The 20,981-nt window shown below is 35.5% G+C and overlaps 1 protein-coding gene across 6 annotated transcripts in view; it reads left to right on the plus strand.

Annotated features, from left to right (window-relative positions):
- The window catches only part of UBR5 (ubiquitin protein ligase E3 component n-recognin 5), a 143,154-nt gene that overhangs the window by 81,736 nt on the left and 40,437 nt on the right, over positions 1 to 20,981 (plus strand). For 5 of the 6 annotated variants that reach the window (XM_074316762.1, XM_074316763.1, XM_019717463.2 and 2 more), the window contains exons 10-24: positions 630 to 746; positions 831 to 941; positions 1,588 to 1,742; positions 2,523 to 2,640; positions 4,612 to 4,796; positions 7,294 to 7,403; positions 8,233 to 8,345; positions 9,670 to 9,813; positions 9,910 to 10,021; positions 10,287 to 10,441; positions 10,709 to 10,906; positions 14,871 to 15,081; positions 16,049 to 16,175; positions 20,109 to 20,260; positions 20,699 to 20,794. In XM_074316762.1, coding sequence (XP_074172863.1) covers positions 630 to 746; positions 831 to 941; positions 1,588 to 1,742; positions 2,523 to 2,640; positions 4,612 to 4,796; positions 7,294 to 7,403; positions 8,233 to 8,345; positions 9,670 to 9,813; positions 9,910 to 10,021; positions 10,287 to 10,441; positions 10,709 to 10,906; positions 14,871 to 15,081; positions 16,049 to 16,175; positions 20,109 to 20,260; positions 20,699 to 20,794 — 2,104 coding nt within the window. The remainder of the gene's footprint in view (positions 1 to 629; positions 747 to 830; positions 942 to 1,587; positions 1,743 to 2,522; positions 2,641 to 4,611; positions 4,797 to 7,293; positions 7,404 to 8,232; positions 8,346 to 9,669; positions 9,814 to 9,909; positions 10,022 to 10,286; positions 10,442 to 10,708; positions 10,907 to 14,870; positions 15,082 to 16,048; positions 16,176 to 20,108; positions 20,261 to 20,698; positions 20,795 to 20,981) is intronic. The other variant, XM_074316765.1, reaches the window with a different exon arrangement.

Here is a 20,981-nt window from a genome sequence, read left to right on the forward strand (position 1 = left end):
GCATAATTTAATTTCATTCCAACTCATTGCATGTGCAGTGTATTGCCTTAAAACAAACTTTTGCCTTAAAAACCACAGACATTTGTTTCAGCAGCTTGGAAGAGCCTATAGGGAGGGAATCTTCTGTTTTTGACTCTTGACTTCCCTGGCTTCACCTACTGTGTGCACTGTTCTAAGAACTAGGGATATAGTGGTGAACAAGACAAAGCTTATATTCGAATGAAATGACTTAATACAAGTTGTGAACTAAAAAGAAAGCAGAGTAAGGAGATAGAATATGGGAATGGTGGTTTTGTAGATAGTGTGGTCAAAGAAGGTCTCCTTTGAATGGACTTGACTGAGGAGAAGGAGTGAGTCACCTGAGAAGCAACAAGGCAAGAGAACAACAGGGACATGGTGGGATCCTGGTACATATGGTCCAGGAGCAGGAAGAAGGCTGATGTGACAGGAGGGAGGGAACTGGGGGCCATGTGACGGGGGGGGCGGGGGGGCTTACAGGCTGTGCTGAAGACTTCTCATAGCTGTGGTTTATGTGTTCATATAATTCAGAGTTTATGTAGTGATTGTATTCAAACCATTAAGTCTGGCAATTGTTTCATTTATATCATTGTATTATTTTTACTTTATAGGATGGAACAAAATTCATCTGTATTGGAGCTCTATATTCTGAGCTTTTAGCTGTTAGCAGTAAAGGAGAACTTTATCAGTGGAAGTGGAGTGAATCTGAGCCTTACAGAAATGCACAGGTATTTTATTATATGAAATCTTACATTGAATAGATCTATATATCAACATAGAAAATGGTAATCATTTTTCTTATGCTTTCAAAGAATCCTTCATTACATCATCCACGAGCAACATTTTTGGGACTAACCAATGAAAAGATAGTCCTCCTGTCTGCAAATAGCATAAGGGCAACTGTAGCTACAGAAAATAACAAGGTATGAAACACTTTGCACTGATCGATAAACATTTCATCCTTCAATTCTTAATTTTCTTCCTTTCCCTGCCCCTTTCTCATCTTTTTATTTTCTGTCTTTCTAGCTAGTTGCACAAACACAAAGTGCATTGCCTTAAATCAAATACAAAGCCTTAGTAGAGTTATCCAGTGTATTATCTTTTTGTGGCTGGTTTATGTCTGTATTATAATCCAACTTTAGAGGTAGCTTTCTCCTTTAAGGGAAGGAAAAAATACTCAAGATAAATACTGACAAAAGAGATACTGAAAAGCATTATAGCTTGCGATTGCATTATAGATTGAGAAAGTATGGATATTATATCCGATTATCAGTTTGGCCTTAGAGTCACTAAATTCTAGTAAAAATTGTTGGACAAATATTGGATTTGCTTAATGCCTTAGATGGCTTTAGACATTTATTTTAATAACTGCTATTGATTTATTTGTATGAGGAAAGTATTTTTTTCTAGTCTTATTAAGAACCTTTTCGAAATGCCTTCTTTTTCTTTTTTTTAGCTTTCAGCTCAAAACATTTCAGAATTCCAGTCCATTGAGTATGAAGTTTTGACCACAATTTTTTTGAAAAGATTACTTGTTTTTATTTAAACCTCTAATATTTTATTCTTTAGGTTGCTACATGGGTAGATGAAACATTGAGTTCTGTGGCTTCTAAATTAGAGCACACTGCGCAGACTTACTCAGAACTCCAAGGTGAACGGATTGTTTCTTTACATTGCTGTGCCCTTTACACCTGCGCCCAGCTAGAGAACAATTTATATTGGTGGTGAGTATCACAGGGAGGGGCCTCAGCGAATGCTTTCTCTGCATAGGTCTTTTGAGTAGCAGAATACAAACATGAGAAGGTCAAGCAAAGGTCATACTTTATAGAGAGGGAAATTTCACTTTGGAGTAAAGTAACAAAAAAAAAGAAAAGCTTATAAAAATGTGTACTGTAATTATGAAATTTTATAAAAATCTAAAGTATAAGCAAAAATCACCTATAATTCTACAACCGAAAGATAACATTTGGGAGTATTTTAATCTTGCCTGTACATCCATGTGTATTTTGCTTTCACATAATTGAAAGCATAGCTTATAGGGTATTTTTTCACCCTTTTTCAATTCAACAATATTAAAATATAATTTTAAGGGTTACTAAAGTATTTCATTGTATGACTATTTCATGCCTTAATTATTCCTGTAGTGTTAGAAAGGGACTTTAAATGTATTCTGTATTGTGTTTTAAGAAGTTACTAGTAAATTTGCATTGGCAGAAATAATGTATAGGGAAGTCTATCAATGAAATACAATTATTTGGAAGAACATATCAAATGATGAATTACTTATAGATTTTAATCCTAAAGGTTTAACAAAAATTTGATCCAGTTATGTATTAAACATCTGATCAAGTTATAATTAAGAATAAGTTGACCATGTTAATATTATTCTGAAGCAAAAATACTAGAGAAGGAATACACCAGAAATGCCTAAATAATACGTGTAATTTCAGATATGTTTAATGGGCTTTTTGCTTCTTTGACCAATTTATGCTTTTCCTTTTCAGGGGTGTAGTCCCTTTTAGTCAAAGGAAAAAAATGTTAGAGAAAGCTCGAGCGAAAAATAAAAAGCCCAAATCTAGTGCTGGTATTTCTTCGATGCCGAACATCACTGTTGGTACCCAGGTAAGATTAGAATTAAGCCTGTACTAAGGGACATTGTTTCTCTTTAAAAATGTCTTTCTTCCCCCTCCGCTATAAGCAGTTTTGCAGATGAATGTTATTTGAAATGGACCAGGTTCCAATAGCATGTATGTGGCACATGACTCCTTTGTTCAATAGTTGAGTAACATAGATCCTCACCGATGTCAGGAGGTGTCCCTGTGGGGTAGGGTTCCCAGATTTGTCTGGTTTTAAGAATCATTTGGTACTTAAAAGTGCCACTTTTGCTGATTTTTTTGTTGTTGAAAAAATGTAGTTCTTTTTCATAAAAATTGTTTATGTTACCGTGGCTTTATTACTATTAAATAAATAATTTAAAATTTCTCTGTTTTAATTTCTAGTATATTAAATACCAACTAGACATGACCCACACAAATAAAAGATTTTTGGCTTCTCAGTAATACTTAATAGGGAAAACGGTTCTTGGGACCAAGAGAGTTTGAGAAATATTGTTACACTTCTAAGTCATTAGATTCTTGTAGAAGTTTATCTTCAGGATAAAACTTAACACTTAACGTTCATTATAGCAAGTGCTGCAATGAATGTTTAAGGACTTTATAATCCCTAATGCTTAGACAAATGGTGGTTTTATTACATAATGTGCTAATTTCCTCATCTAGCACTTTCAATTCAGTTTTTTTTCTCATCATTACAAGGTGGTATTACTGATATTCTCTATGTCTTAAAAAGTAGTCACCATTTTAGCTGTTACTTTTCTCTAAAACCCAGCTTAAATGGAGCTGTTCTTTTTGTTTGTGGCTCTATTTTTTGTCCTGTTCATGGTTGTCTTGTTCTGGCGCCTTTGTTGGCTTACCAACTAGGAAGTTTTCAGTGATTACTCAATATTTTGAATACTATTGTTCAGCCTTCATTATTTATGTCAGTTGCTTAGGACAGATCTCTCTCTTCACCTCTTTCCCTATTTAGTTCAAATTCTGATTTCTGATTTCAAAGTTCCATGTTCAGTGGACTCACATAATAGCAGGATATTAGCAGTTGCCTTAATAGCATGTCGGATGACATTACTATAAACAAGGAAGGCAGAAAAATACTTTAAAGGTATACTGAAGAAAAGCTAAACAAAATCGCTTGATACTAAATTACTGAGAGATGGCAGTGAATTAAAATATTTGACGTAAAACTAAGATTTTGTAGAACAGCTTTCAGGTTTCAGATAGTCACAGCCACATAACTAGGAGAGCTTTCATTGTTAACGTTTAAAGAATTATTTATTGATCATTTAGAGTTTTCAGCTAGAACTGGACTCACAGATTATAATTGTTGAGAGAAATGTATAGGCATACCTTGTTTTATTGCACTGTGCATTATTGTGCTTTGCAAGTACTGCGTTTTTTACAAACTAAAGATTTGTGGCAACTGCATCATGCAAATCTATCAGCATCATTTTTCCAACAGTCTTAGATGATGGTTAGCATTTTAGCAATAAAGTACTTTTTAATTAAGGTATATACTTTTTTTTAGACAGTGCTATTGCACACTTAGTAGACTACAATATAGTATAAACATAGCTTTTATATGTGCTGGGAAACACAAAAAACACAAAAAGATTTGTGTGACTTGCCTTTTTTTTAATACTCACTTTATTACCGTGGTTTGGAACAGAATCCACAATATCTCTTTTGTGTGCCTGTATTTTCATTGTATGCCTTATTATATGCTGGACCCTGGATACACATCTCCTTGTCTTTAAGGTGCATTTATTTTTATAAGAAAGCATTAATAAATTATATTTTAATATGTCTTGCCACATTTCTCTTTCAGTTACAGCCTTTTTATTGGTCCTCTTTTAGGTTTTAAGCTTTCCACCAGTTTTTTTTAAAGGGAAGTTTTATCCACAAATTTTCAGAAAAAAACTGGTTCTAGCTTATTTTAAAATTATGTCATCTTGATGGTGATTTTTGTTTTGCTTTCTAGGTATGCTTAAGAAATAATCCTCTTTATCATGCCGGAGCAGTTGCATTTTCAATTAGTGCTGGGATTCCTAAAGTTGGTGTCTTAATGGAGTCAGTTTGGAATATGAATGATAGCTGTAGATTTCAACTTAGATCTCCTGAGAGCTTGAAAAGCATGGACAAAGCTAGCAAAACTACCGAAGCTAAGTAAGTACTATACCCTAACTAATCTTGATTTTTACACCAGTTTTTAGTTTACACTGTGTATGAAGGAGACTAATCAAGGGAGACTTAGAGGTAGGTGTACAGTGACGCAGAAAAGTGCTAACATGATGGGGTCTTGTTAACATCTCCAAGAGTTTGAAAGGAACTAGTAAAATGTATTGTTTGCAACTTGGTTAATATTTGTATATTATAGTTGTTCTTGCTGTTCAGGTGTAGAGTTCTCCTTTGATGTCTTTATTTTATTGTTGGAGTGTATCCTTTTAGGTGTGTAGCAGTAATTAATGTGTCAGCATTGCTATGCTAAGCCAGCTTTCTCCTCTCTCGCTCTGTAATCTTAATTTCTAACCAACGTCTTGCCTACGTCTTGATCATTGGAAGTGTTTTACCAGTCAGTGTGCTGAGAAAGGAAATTCTGTAAACGATTTGTAAACTTTTGGTTGGAGGGATATGTGAACAGAAATACCACATTCTAGGGCTGGCTTATGGTTTGGGAGCCAGGTTTACATATCTTAACACCTGTACTTTTCGAAGCATCTACTCACCTTTAAACTTTTTAAAATGTGTTATAATTTGGTTGTTTGGTACATGGACTTAAAAACTTTAGTAAAAGTCTTGAAATACTTTTTTTCTTAATCTTATAAACATTTGTAACCATTATAGAAACATGGAAGAGTAATAATATCACATTCCAGAAATAACATTTTAAATATTTTGATGTATTTTTTTTCTAAGTATATATACAGGCATTGAAAAGAAATGATTGAGGTTCTTAAAGTTCTGAAATTTTTTAGTTTCCTCTAATGAATGAAATTATTATAAATTTACTACCTCTATTGCTGCTATTCCTCTATCTTAAAACTGCAAGTTGAAGTTCTGAAACACAGGGATTACTGTTAAATAAGTTAAAAAAGAATCTTTAATAAACCAAAGCTATTGTAATTTAAGGTTTTTTGCTGTTTTAGTGCTCAGTCTTGTTTTAAAAAAATAGGTTTATAGACTTTCTCCCTAATTACATTGATTTTTTTTCCTAAAAATAAAAATAACAAAACACTTTCATTTTTTATGAAACTTTGTAAAGAAGCATTTGAAATATTTTTGATGCTTTGATGTGCATTAAATAGTATAAGCGAGATTAAAATAGAATATGCTATTTAAATACTGTGTATGTGAAGTTTTTCAAGATCTTCCTTGAAATTTGCCATCTATATTAATAAATTTAGTAAAAGAGCTAAGTGAAATTAAATGTTAAGAGGGTAATGACTTTCATGTCAATCGACTCTTCTTTGCAAATCATTCAAATGTACTCACTTTAAAGGCGTGCTGGTGATTAGTCAGGATTGGCAGCTTCTACCATCACAAGATTTGCAGAGCAGCTGTGAGTGCTCGAGCACGTGTGCCTGCACAGAGCACTTAGCTAAGATGTTGGGGAAAGTAATACTGGTGTTCTGTGGACTGTTTCTAAACTCAGGTTTCTGGTGGGGGCAATAGGAGATGATGGAGTTGAAATGATGGTCCTGATTATAATACAGAGGGTACCAAAAAAATGTATTCATATTTTAAGAAAAGAAAACTGTATTAAAATTGTAATACTCAATATATACTGATAACAAAAGATGAATACAAGTCACGTTTGACTTCTGCAATTACAAGAGGTGCTCAAAATGGCATCCAGACACTTCTGATTACGGTGAACTACTTACTGCTTGAGCAACGTTGACCGAAGTGTCCACATGTATACATTTTTTGGCACCCCTGGTACATACCAGGATGATCTATATATAACAAATTTCTGAGCAACATGTGACCTTTCTGACTAAAAATTGATTTCTGCCCTTTAATGAATAAAAATATTTATGATTTGACCATATTGTATGGTTACTATAGTTATCTTGTTAGTATATAATTAATGAAATAAATCAGGCGGGATCGTTTATTAACCTTATAATTTCTCATTTTAGTTATAGCAGGTGATAGTTCATCACCAGATGGCTCAAGAATAAATATTTGTAAATTGTTGAGAGTGCTGTTCCTTCCCTGAACTCTAAGAAATTAATGATCCTAGTGGGCTTTTTATTTATTTGTCTTTACCTTTTTTTTTTCAGTCAAATTGCTGTGTCCAAGTAAAGGTTCACTGAAACGTGAAACTTGTTTGCTCAAAAGGCTTATGATAAAGCTGTGTTGATAAATTGGGTATTGCTTTTGTTATTATTCTTAGATAAGGCTTATCTGAGTCATTGTTCCAAGTTGTTGATAGCTTTATACGGGATATTTTTCTTTCATGGTTTTAAAACATAAAAATTTGAAGTATGCACTGTATATTTTTTCAGTACCTTGGGTCCTAAAAATACACCATTTTGTACAAGTTTTTAATATTTAATTCCCTTATATAACAATAAACTTGTCTTAAAAACAAACCATTTGACAAGTTTCTAATACTTCATTTTCCTAATTATAAGGAGAATCTTATTTCTAATCTCAGGCCTGAAAGTAAGCAGGAACCAGTGAAAACAGAAATGGGTCCGCCACCATCTCCGGCGTCCACATGCAGTGATGCCTCCTCAATTGCCAGCAGCGCGTCAATGCCATATAGTAAGTTTTATGTGTAGTACACAGTGGTTGGAACAAGGGGCCAGGCAGACAGCTGTGTTCAGTGTATTTCTGACCTGAGGCAACTCCTACCATTTTTAATGTATTTTTATATAAATTGTGTTTCTACTGGTTTGATTTTGTGTATGTGTGTGCAACTTTATTTAAATGAAAAAATTTACAGTGCTGACTATTCCTGTTGTTTTTTAGCATTATAATTTTTTACAATGTGTAAAATTGCAGTAATAGAAGGAAATAACTGCCACTAGTTAGATATATGTTCACCTTTGTTGAGAATATTCCCATTATAAATTGGTTATGACTTAGTCACGGTATTTGTTCAGAATTTGTAGAATTTATTAACCCATTCTTAATACTGTATCTTAGATTTAAAGTTTTTTTTAAACTCCTCAAAATAAATTTATAGTGTAGTTTGTTCGTAATTGAGGAAATTGAAAGTTAAACTTTAATAGTTATGTCATTTTTCTAAGTACAGACCAACAGATCCTTCTTTTTTAAAAACCCTCGTTCAGATAGCCATTATTTTGAGAATCTAAAATATGTTTTGTATTTCCTCCTTGTAGTTGGTTATAGCAGTGTTAATATTCTTAGACATTTAACAGATAACGGCTGTTTTTCACTATGAATTCATTAGAACTGGAAGTTGGTCGTAAGACTTCAATTCATAAAGCAGTAATTCATGCAGTTTTTATTTAGATATCTTAATTTTGTATCCCTTTACAAATGATCTTTTTTCCATATATTTAGATGAAATCTATAAAGTCTCTTTTACATTTTCTTTTTGGTACTTACCATTTTGTTGTTGTCTAAGAACGACGACGGTCCACCCCTGCCCCGAAAGAGGAGGAAAAGGTGAACGAAGAGCAGTGGTCTCTTCGGGAAGTCGTTTTTGTGGAAGATGTTAAGAATGTTCCTGTTGGCAAGGTTTGTTCAGAAGAGCTAAGAGTTAATAAGTAACAGAACTGTGATGGTATTAGTTATCTAAGAATTTGTGGTTGGTGAGTGTTCCTCATCTTTTTTCAAAGCTGCTTTATTTCTCACCTTCAGTGATCTCTTTAGTCCCAGTCCTTAGTCTGACACAGGTGTCTCCTCTGTCCCTGACTGAACAGGTGATTGTTAAGCCTCTCCTTGAGCGTTTATGGTGATAGGTTGCTTTAAAAAATATATTCTTTTGGAATAATTTTAGATTTATGGAAAAGTTACAAAGAGATACATTGCTTTTTGATACGATCTATTCTTTGAAAGCGTTAGCCATTTCTAATGGAAACCATCTTCTATAATATTTAAAAATTTTGCTACCCTCTTTAAGTCACCTTTCATTTTCTCTTCTCTTCTTCCTGGGAGGGTCTTGCCTTCTAAGAAACCAAGTTAATGGAGACTATCTGGAATGCCATTTATTTTACCTTTCTCTCCCCACGTACGTAAAAAGAAAATGGATCTATAGTTATAGAATATTTGTAAAGTAAAGGTTTTCCTGATTGCTCATTAGTGTTCAAAATGTGATGGTGTTTCATTTGTACTTAAAGGAAAGAGTAGATACACCATGCTGTCTAATTTACAAAAGCCTTTTTCATACACTATTCCATTTGATTCTCAAAATAGAACTGTAGTTTGTGGGCAAACTACAGTTCTTCTGAGAAGATCACACTGGCTCAAAATCAAAAGCCGTAAGTAGCAGACGTGGGACTCAAGTATTTCTGGTTTCAAGTCCCGTGCTTGTCTTTCTGTGCATTGCTGACTATGTACCTGTGTTGTCCAGTACGGTAGCTTCTAGTTATATGTGTGGCTAACTGCGTTAAAGTCGGCTCATCAGTCACATTAGCTCCATTTCAGGTGCTCGGTAGCCATTTAGGGCTACTGGCTACCATATTGGACAGCGCAGGTATAGAATATTAGCATCTGTGAAAAGTTCATTTGCACAGCAGGGTCTAAACTAATAAAAAAGGATGATGAGAGGATTTTGTGGATTACACTAAGATATTTTCAGTTGATTGCTAAACATCCACAGGCTATAATCACTGGTTATGTGGGTCAGTTTTTCTCTAGAAAATATGCCTTGAATAAAGACATCAACAATAAAGTTTTGGTGAATCTGTTCAGGTAAATTTTATAACTTGGTGGTGATCATTGAAGAAATAAACTCATAAGGAATTAAATGCCTTCAATGTTAAATTAATTCAATGAGTATCATTTGCACATTGATTTCATATAAGGGATTAATATTTAGCATATTCACTTGTATGTCTAGGTACTGAAAGTGGATGGTGCCTATGTTGCTGTAAAATTCCCAGGAACGTCTAGTAATACAAACTGTCAGAGCAGCTCCGGTTCAGATGCGGACCCTTCTTCTCTCCTGCAGGATTGTAGGTTACTTAGAATTGATGAACTGCAGGTAAGTCTAGAGGATTCACTCAGCGGGTTCATATTGGGACCAACTCCTTGAGGATGTTATGGAATTTGAGAGCAAAATTCCTTTTGTGTCATGCAGGTTGTCAAAACTGGTGGAACACCAAAAGTTCCTGACTGTTTCCAAAGGACTCCTAAAAAGCTCTGCATACCTGAAAAAACAGAAATATTAGCAGTGAATGTAGATTCCAAAGGTAAATATTCTATAAGTTTTTCAACTGGCATACTCTCTATTCCATTAATACTTGTGCAGTAAATAAACGGAATAAAGTGGTTTGGGCATTTGGCAGTTTTTGTCTCCTGTGTGTAATGTAATGGAATAAAATGTGCATGTTGGGATTGATTTACAAATGTGACCAGAGAGGTCGAAATTAATTTCGTAGGTAATTATTAGAGATTACTAAAGACATAACGAATTTTTTTTTTTTTTTTTTTTTTTACATTTGTGTGTTTCCGAAGGTGTGCATGCTGTTTTGAAGACTGGAAATTGGGTACGGTACTGTATCTTTGATCTTGCTACAGGAAAAGCAGAACAGGAAAATAATTTCCCTACAAGCAGCATTGCTTTCCTTGGTCAGAATGAGAGGAATGTAGCCATTTTTACTGCTGGACAGGTACAGAGATTATTTTTGCTTTTCTAAAGTGACATGGCAACATTGGCATTTTTATGAAGCGTAGAGTTTGGTCTAGTTTGCTTGTTATTAAACTATTGAAGAATTTAGAATTTTCAGCACATTTTAATAATAGGTTTCTTATTTGATCATTATTACTAACATATATATATATATAACTAATCTGATTTGAATAAATACACATATTATAAAAATTCAGGGACACATTTTGATTGGGAACTAAACTTTATTATTTCCCCACTGCTATAGGAGTCTCCTATTATTCTACGAGATGGAAATGGTACTATCTACCCAATGGCCAAAGATTGCATGGGAGGAATAAGGGATCCTGATTGGCTTGATCTTCCACCTATTAGTAGTCTTGGAATGGGTGTACATTCTTTAATAAATCTTCCTGCCAACTCAACAATCAAAAAGAAAGCTGCTGTTATCATCATGGCTGTAGAGGTAATTTGGCTTTTGAAACCGCTTGGTATTTGAATTTGGAAGACACCGTTAGAGTCTAGGGAAACAATCTTGAGTCGATTATTCATTGCCCCTTCTCTACAGTGCCTTATAGTCTACGAGGACAAGAGAGGTGGATAAATAGGTGATTATGTGTAACTTAAGTGTCTGAGAAAGGCATGCACAGTGTTGTGGGAGCACAAAAGGAGGGATATAAATTAGATGGTGACTGTAGAGAAGGCTTAACTGAGGAGGTGATGTCTGCATACAGCTTTAAATGATCAGATAGGGGTCTCCTAGACACAAGATAAAGGTGGGACTTGTCCCAGGTACAAGAGAATGTGTACCTTCTTTTGACAGAACCAGAAGGTAGGGCTCCAAGGTTAGTGAGTGGCACTGATAAGTCTGGAGAAAGGCACTAGGGTGCCTGGTGGGAGTCCCCAGAGAAGTAGGAGGAGGAGGATTTTAAGCTGGCTTTTCACAAAGAGGATCAGCAGTGAACAGAGAACGGGAGTTCAGAGGCCAGGGAAAAAGGCTAATACAAACCCAGGTGGAAAACAAAGTGAGCTTGAACTCCTGGAAATGAGGAAGAGGGGGTGGATTTGAGAGATGCTAAGGAAGTAGAAACTATAAAGTTTGATGACTAGAAAGATGTCAGCAGAAAATGATGAAAGGAGTTATAAAGCTTCCGATTTGGGTGGAGTTGATGTGAAGGAGAAGAACAGGAGGAAGAACAAATGGGGTAAGGGAGGAGGGGTTTAGTTTTGAACATGTGGTTGAGGTATTTGTTAGAAGTGGAGGCAGTGCCATTTGAAGTTATTGGAACAATTTGAGCAGAGATTGACGTGATTTGACTTAGAGAAGATCCTGCTGACATGCGGAGAATACTAGAGGGACAGGGTGGAAGTATTGAGACCAGTTAGGAAACTAGTAAAATAATTCAGGGAGGAGGTGATGGTAGCTTAGCCCAGGACGTAGGTACAGTTATGAGTGAGAAGTGATTTGATTCAGGATTTACTAGATAGATATGTTTTAAGCTAGAGTCAGTAGGATTTGCTTATCACTAAATATAGAGTGTCTGTCGGATAGAGGAAGTAAGAGGGTGAAAGGTTTTGGAAGAATAAAGTTGCCATTTAGGTATGAAGCAGGTTGGGGTTGATATCAGGAGTTTGAGGTAGGCATGTTCAATTTAAGATGCCTACCAGATGTCTAAGAGGAGATGGTAAATACAGACTTGGATGTACAAGTCTGAAGACCAGGAGAGAGAGGACCAAACTGGAGAAATATACTTAGGAGTTGTCTATCTGTCTGTGATGTTTAGAGACACAGTGCTCATACTCGTTCTGTGCTTTTTATAATTTGACATATTCTATCAACATACTGATGAATGTATATATGTCACCAGACTTTTGGCAAGGTTAGTCTTAGGTGGCGTACCTCATACTCTTAAACTGGAACTTGAAATTGATGGGGTCACCTCAGAGCCTTACTTTTAGTTTCACAATCAAAATGGCATATTTCCAGGTACTGGAAATAGATTTTAGCTGTATTTTCTTGTGCTTCCCCCACCCGCATTCTCTTTCTCCCCATGAGGTTGGGGGAAGGGATAGGTTATTTAGGCAGTTTAAAGCAAGTTGTTCAAATCCATCTTTCTTCTTTCTTCCCTTTGTATTCCCACATACTCTTTTCCCACCTGCTTTCTTCCAGTTCCTCATTCTAGTTAAAATGAACAATACTACTTGTTTTCCAAAACTAATGCTTTACATTCATTCCATTAAATACCCACAATTACAGTTTTATATTCTGAAAGAAGTACATTTAAATTCCTCGGTATGTTCATGCTGTGTCTTAGTCTGTACAGCCTGCTATAGACCGAGTGACTTATAAACGACAGAAATTTTTTTCTCACATTTCCGGAGGCTGGAGGTCTGAGATCAAGGGGTGAATAGATTTGGTGTCTGGTGAGGGTTTGTTTACTCGTTCATTGACAGCCATGTGTCCTCACATGGTAGAAGGGAACTTGGGTCGCTTTCAGCCCCTTTTAATCCCATTAAGCCCACAGGGCTCCACCTGATGAGCTAATGTCCTTCCAGAGGTTTCACCTCTGAACACCCTCACATTGGGGATTATGTTTCAACATAGGAATTTTTTTTTTTATTAGTTTCAGGTACACAAGACAAAGTAATACTTAGACGTTTATCATTTATATCCCTCACACTGTAAACCCCCCCCATCCACTATCCCTCTGACATCGCACAGAGCCATTACATTTCCACTGTCTCTATTCCTAATGCTGTGCTCCGCTTCCTGTAACCATATACATACATATATATACATATATATAAAATTGTAGTTGGCATTCATTATTGTTCAGCTTCAGGTGTGCAGTGCAGTGATCAGGCATCCACATCATCCCTGAGGTGGTCTCCCTAATGGGACACGTGTCCATCGGATACCCTATAAAATCTTTACATTATTGATTACGTTCCCCAAATTAATTTTCAAAACCCCGTGGCCATCTTGTGGTTACTGACTGTTTTCTAATCCCCTCACCTTCCCCCTTATCCCCACCTCCCCTCCCATCTAGCAACCCTCAGTTTTTCCTCTATGTCTCCAAAACTGTTTCTGATTAGTTCATTCACTTATTCTTTAGATTCCGCATATAAGTGAGATCATATGGTATTTGTCTTTCTCTGTCTGACTTATTTCACTTAACATCATGTTCTCTGGGTCCATCCATGTTGTTGCAAATGGTAAGATTTCTTTCTTCTTTATGGCTGCGTAATACTCCATTGTATAAATGTACCACAGTTTCTTAATCCAGTCATCTACCGAGGGGCATTTCGGTGTTTTCCATGTCTTGGCTATTGTGTATAGTGCTGCAATAAACATAGGAGTGCATAAAGATTTTTGAATTGGAGTTTTGGATTTCTCCGGATAGATACCTAGGAGTGGAATTGCTGGATCATAAGGTAGTTCCGTTTTCAGATTTTTGAGATACCTCCTTACCATTTTCCATAGTGGCTGCACCAATCTGCAATCCCACCAACAGTGCACAAGCGTTCCATTTTCTCCACATCCTTGCCAGCACTTGTTGTTTGTTGATTTATTGATGATAGCCATTTTGACTGGGGTGAGGCGGTATCTCATTGTGGTTTTTATTTGCATTTCTCTGATGGTTAGTGAGGTTGAGCATTTCTTCATATGTCTGCCATCTGTATGTCCTTTTTAGAAAAATGTCTCTTCATGTCCTCTGCCCATTTTTTAATTGGGTTGTTTGTTTTTTTGGAGTTGAGTGAGTTTTTTCATAGGAATTTTGAGAGGGACACGTATTCAGTCTATAGCATGCTGTTTCTCAGTTTGTTAACGATAGTTTCTATGCCCCTGTCTTTAACGTTGACGTACCTTTGTTGTTGCCTTTGAGGGACTGCGTGTGTCAGGATTCTGGGGAGTTGGAGGTTTGGTTTTCATGTACCACAGTGTGATATGACCTTTAAGAGGGTGTGAGTAAGCCTGAAATAAAACGTATACCCTTTGCTTAATTGGTTAACAATACTATTAGGGTTCTAATTTGATAGTTACGTACTATATAATGTAACCAGGGGTCGATAAAATAGGGCCTGCAGGTCAAATCCAGCCACTCGTATATGGCTGCTTTCCTACAGTAGCCACAGAGTTCAGTTTATTGCAAAAGCTAAAATATGTAATGGTCCTTTACAGAAAATTGACCCACCCTTTTCCATTCCTGTCAGTTGTACAATGTTTTAAAGATATCCCTTAAGTTCCACTCCTTTTGCTAGGCTACCTGAAATTGTCTCTGCTTATTTGCAGAGTTAGCTGTGTAATTCATAATGTTTTTCTTTATTTTGAATTCTGCCAATGATAGTGTTGGCCACGAGAAGCTTTTGACATATATCATGTGCTATTCAAATTCATTGCAGTTTTTTTCTCATTTGTCTGAGCACAGAAACAAACCTTAATGCAGCACATCCTACGCTGTGACTATGAGGCCTGTCGACAATACCTTATGAATCTTGAGCAAGCGGTTGTTTTAGAGCAGAATCTACAGATGCTACAGACATTTATCAGCCACAGATGTGATGGAAACCGAAATATTTTGCATGCTTGTGTATCAGTTTGCTTTCCAACCAGCAATAAGGAAACTAAAGAAGAAGAGGGTGAGATTAAGAGCTATGTCAAAATCTTTAAAAAGAATTTTAGGCAATTTTGAAAATATAACAACTATTAAAAGAAAGAAAAATTACTATAAAGAATTTATGTGTACTTTTACTTTATTTTGTAAAATTTAGGAGTTTTGACATTTTCAGATGGTAAAAACTCCTGTCCTCTTGTTAGGATGAGTATGTGACATAAGCAAATAAAATTTTTATCAATGTGTTTTTGTTGTTTTGAGTTCTATTCTCTATGATATATACAAACTGTATATGTAATACTTAATGAACTTTACTGATTTTTTTATTGCAGATGACTTTTATTACCATGAGAATTATTTAGAAAATGAAGGCAAGTTATACTGAGGCAACCTTTATCTCAATTTTTAGAATATAGAGGGAAAGATAACTGAATGAGATGTTAGATGTTTTTGGAAAAGTAAATGAGCTTTTTTTTTTTTCTTTTTTTTTTCTTTTTTCCGTGAAGTATTTAATTGGCTGAATGAAGGGGGGAAACTGAAAACCTAAAATGCAACTGTGTAATTCATAATGTTTTTCTTTATTTTGAATTCTGCCCAATGATACTCTGGTAGCTACATTTTTGAGTAGTGGTTTGCAGGTTTCTCGCTTTTATCTCATTATAATTAAAGGAATATAAGACTGAAGTACTGATGTGTGGGGTCTTTGCTTTGTAGTGGAATCTATATTTCATTCTACTATGAATAACCATATTTTTGACCTTTGAGGGCTGGAAAATAAGGTAGAATACAGAAATAATTCACATATTAAAGATCATAGTTCAATTTATCTTAAGTGCTTACTGCTCTAAGGAGGAAAAAATAAGCTATTATCTCTACTATGTAAATTAGAGCACTAAAATACATAGTTAGCATTTAATGGCCTATGCGTACTTAAACCTATTACTTATTTTTGAAGTTTAAATCGACCCTAATTTTTTTCTCTTCTTTTTCAGAAGCAGAGCGCTCTGAAAGAAATACATTTGCCGAAAGGCTTTCTGCTGTTGAGGCCATTGCAAATGCAATATCAGTTGTTTCAAGTAATGGCCCAGGTAATCGGGCTGGATCATCTAGTAGCCGAAGGTAATGTGATTTTTACCAGGACAGTTTAATTGGCGGAAACAGAAAGAAATGTATCTCTTACCTTTCGTATGCATGAGTTGGTGGGTCCTTTTGTTTTGTTTTTGTTCCTCCCAATAGCACTCTGGGAAAAATATCTGATGATAATCTACTTAGAGTTTAAGTGTAGAGCAATAGGACCGAGGATGTTTCAAAAATTTGAGATAATTTAGACAAGTAGTTCATACTTATTCTTTGAATGTGTTTTAAATTTATCATTCTTGTTTCCTAGGAAGTTACTTCCTTTAGTTGGAGAACAACTGATAATAATTGAAAGAGCCTCAATCTTTTATTTTCATTTTGCTTATTTAGGTCAGTTTCTCAGATGTCTTAATGATCTGGGAAGAAATGAAAGGCTGGTGTGTATTATGAATGTTTCGTAAAAATTTTCAGGCCTTCTGAGTTTGTGGGACAGACAAATCTTAATAACACATTAAAAATTACTAGGTGTTTGAATAGATGAAGAGTATAAAGAATTCAGGATATAGTTGTTTTCTGAAGAAAAAGCACATTTATGTTAGACATGACAGCCAAAATTCTTGGATACTTGACACATCATTAATGGAAGCACTGCTCACTGTGCTAGTGTGATAGGTTGTAAAGTCTACTCAAAATGAAGACTATCGTTGCCTATTTTCTGTTCCAATCCCTTTAAAAATGATTCTTCTAAAATTGGTATAAACTTGATAGATTCCCAGGTTCAAAAATATCCTGAAATGTGATTTATCAGAAACTATTTTTGGGTGACTAAATTATAACTTAAAACAGTAAAAAACATTATGTAGACTACACAAAATGGGAATAATCACCAGCTTATTTCTTTAAGATTACACTAAGTAAAGTGTTTGGTCTAAAATGGAGAGCAACTTAAATTCTTCATGAAGAAATTAGTGTCTGAATTATGTCAGGTATTTCATTTCCTCAGGGAAAATCCAGGTGCAAATCAAGTTGGACTCTGATATGGTTGGTCCAATGCCAGTGCTGCCACCTTTTTTCATATAAGGATTATTTTGAAGGCAAAGACTAAAAGGAGCTTCAAGAGTGGGTGATGTGTTGCTCACAGAAATAATTTGCAGAGTAAGCTCCTTTGAGGCATTTGCCGAAGATTTCACTGCAGTGCTCTTACCCAGTTCAAACTCAGGGCTGCCGATTGAACAGATGAAAGCACAGGAGTCTTATTATCCACGCCGGGCAGTAGGAAGTCCACAGACTCTGCTTCATTGAAGTGAAACCCTCCTCTAGCCTACAATGGATTTTCTAGGCGATGCCCCTTGATGAGTATGCAGGCTGGGATTCATGAGCTGTAAGCTCAAAACTGATGCAATTTCAATGTTGACTGGAGTACTGTTAAATGCCTTCAGATGATGATTTGACTCAGAAGTTTTGTTATGTGACTCAATAGTTCCTGAGTACAAAGGGCAGATTTAGTGGAAAGCTTGATTGATGCATCTGATTGCAGGTGTATGTGCTCTAGAGATTGTTAATCTGGAAGACACATGACCTTCGCTTTTTTGTCACAGTGGTATGTTTGAACATGACTGGATTCTAAGGCTTCTGTAGCATGGATATAACGTGCTTACAAAGAGGAAATTTCATCATCCTTGAATTCTTCCATATTGTCAGAAAATACGATGACTCCAGGCAAGCCTATACGAAGAAATGTCAAAACTCTGAATCTTAGCAGCCAAGGTGGTATCTCCTCAGTATTGTCCTCAGCCACTGAGGATTCAGGTGAATCTTCATGAATTGTGTACAACATCTTGAAGAATAATTTTCTTTTTTTTGTTTTTTGTTTTTGTTTTTAAAGAATCTATATGAGGAGCTGGGCATTGTACTTAAAAAGGTTCCCAAGACCTAATGAAGAAAAGAGGTTAAGGACGATTTTTTTAAAAAGACAAGGAATGACCCCCTCATTTAATATTGAATTTACTACATCAGAACAACAAAGTTGGGAGTTTGCAAGTTCAAGATGAGACTATGGTCTCCATTTATCTTCATTTATTTTTAATCTACTCTAAGCTAGAGGTTGGAGAATAGCCCACATATGTTTTGTTTGGCCTGTGCAATGTTAAATTTTTTTTCTCTTTAATATTTGAGTGCCATTAGATGAGTGTGTATGCCTCTAGTTTGCCATTATTCCCCACTTCTTACACCTGACTGCCCTTTCCTCAATTTATTTTATCTTCCGGGCCCAGTCGACATTGAATTTGTGACCCTGGTGTAAGCATTCTTCTTGATAAGCCCAAAACATGCATTTATTTTCAGGTTATTTGCAGTGCCTCCCAATTATTGCTGATTTTTCTCTCTCTGTGTGTGTTTTGAATAAGACACGTTAGGATACCTACTGTCTAAGTTGAGCTTCATTAAAATTGTATAGGAGCATCACAGTGAGACCAGTCACCCTGGTGTGTGCCGTCAGTGGTAAGGAGCCTGCTCCTCTGGGGGGCCTGTCTTTGGAAAGGGCGTGACCTGGACTGAAAGAATCACTGTGCCCTGCTCCCTTCCATATTCTAAAAACTCTTAAACTCAGATTTCTAAATTGGGAGAGAGAAGACATTGATACCATAAAAGAATTAACTATAGGTATTTTTTAATGTGAATATTATAATAACTAATACATTATTTGAGACATGAAAATTTACTTTGCAGTCTTCAAAGAATGTTTCTGTTCCCAAAGGTACATCATCATGCAAAAGCCTTATAAAATAGATGTGTTCCTGAAAGTAGCCTCTAAAAGAAATTTTTGTAAATGCTTTAAATAGAAATTTCCTTATAAAATTGAAAATGTATTGCTATGGAAAAACACATTTACACATTTACTCTCGGATTAAATCATTATAATTAGAGATTCAAACATTAATAAAAATCTTTCTAAATTACTTATTTGTAGACATCTAATGCTCACCTGGTAAGGTGTTAGGTCTTTCACATCAGAAATGTCATATCTTTGGGATTAAATCTGCATGGGAAAATGAAGTCCCTTATGTGTTGCCGGGCCTTAAAATAGAATTTTTACTTCTTAGTTATTTAGAAGCTCTAAAATTGTGGCTGAGTTGAAGGGATTTGCCTTATGTGCTCTCTCCTAATTGCTGTTAGTTCTTAATGTATTAGTTTTGTAGTCTTTGTAAGCTTTATTCAGAGGTTTAGATTTTTGTATAGGTAGTTAAGCACTTCCCCTAACGAGGTCTGTATTTGTGATTATTTCTTTTTCTTTTTAGTGATGTGCACATCTGTGCAATATTTTTTATCTTTATTTTTTGTATAACAGGTCAAAAAAATCATGCCCAGACATTAATCTAACAATACATTTTACAAGTTCTAGTTTCATTCATTAATTTCCTTGGAATGCAAGCTGTACTGTTAAAAAAAAAAACCAACCTTTTTTTTTGTATAAAAAATAAATCTAAATTGGTCTTTGTTTTAAAACTACTGTGTGGATATTAGTTCAACTGCTTTTTAGATCACAAAAGGGATTTAGTAGGCCAACTATTGGTTTTGTGCTAATTAGTATGTTTGCTGATGTCTATTATTAAACTGAATTCTTACTGATTATATAAACGGGACAGAAAATTTTTTTTTAATGTTCAGCTGTTCATTTAACTGTATGAGAGATTATTTTCTAATCTTACTTCACTGCAATGTTTGTTCCCTGTGCTTAAGTTTGTGTGGGAGCTTAAAATAGTGCTTTTAAATTCTGAACTGGGTACTAGGAGTCCCCAGGTTCATTTCTGTCCCGCACTGACTTACTCTGTGATTCCAGAACTGGCATTTGTGCTTCACTGCCCTTGCCTGGAGCATTTGCTTGTAGAAAAAACTTTGATCTCAGATGAGTTCTGTGCACCTTTTATTACATTTAAGACATGGCAGTGAGTTCTGATTTTGTCCCTGTTCTTCTAGTTTGAGATTACGGGAAATGATGAGGCGTTCATTGAGAGCTGCTGGTTTGGGTAGACATGAAGCTGGAGCTTCATCCAGTGACCATCAAGATCCAGTTTCACCCCCCATAGCCCCCCCCAGTTGGGTTCCTGACCCTCCTGCGATGGATCCTGGTAAGATCTGTTATTTTATTTGGTTTTTAACAAAAAGACAAGGTCATGAAAGAAAAGAAATCGAGCCTTTTAATGGGATATTGAGAAATCTGAAATATTTGAAAGTAGCATAATGAGTATTACAACTAATTTAGTTACAAAGATTTGGTTTAAGAGGTTTGTAATTTAAAAATTAAAATTCTAGAAACTCTTGTCAGGTTATCCCTCTTAGTGAAGTATGTATTTCCGTACTTGTAAGAAGCTACCTAGTGTAATACATCAAAATAAGTCAATGAATTGCCTAGTGGATTCCTTCTCTTATAGTTAAGAAATTTATGCTTAAATGTCTGTCCGATTGATGTTTGGCTTGCACAGAAAAGCCTTAAGGCCAGCTAAGAGAGCATGTTAGGGGTATGTTGCCTATAATGATATACATCCTGCTGTTCTGTTTACTGAAAGATGGTGACATTGATTTTATCCTGGCCCCTGCTGTGGGATCTCTTACCACAGCAGCGACTGGCACCGGTCAAGGACCAAGCACCTCCACCATTCCAGGTGAGAATCTGTACTCCTTTATCTGCTTAGGCATTTGGAAGATAGAACACGCTTTGGATATAGGTTTTACATATCCACACTTTATCTCAAGGAGATGTTCCTTGGCTTGAAAAGCATCTAATTCTCTGAATTATCTTCCATATATCAGTGAAATTGTGGTGTGTATGTACATACATTTCACCAGTTG

This window comes from Rhinolophus sinicus, linkage group LG12 (assembly GCF_036562045.2).
Source record: "Rhinolophus sinicus isolate RSC01 linkage group LG12, ASM3656204v1, whole genome shotgun sequence".
NCBI lineage: Eukaryota > Metazoa > Chordata > Mammalia > Chiroptera > Rhinolophidae > Rhinolophus > Rhinolophus sinicus.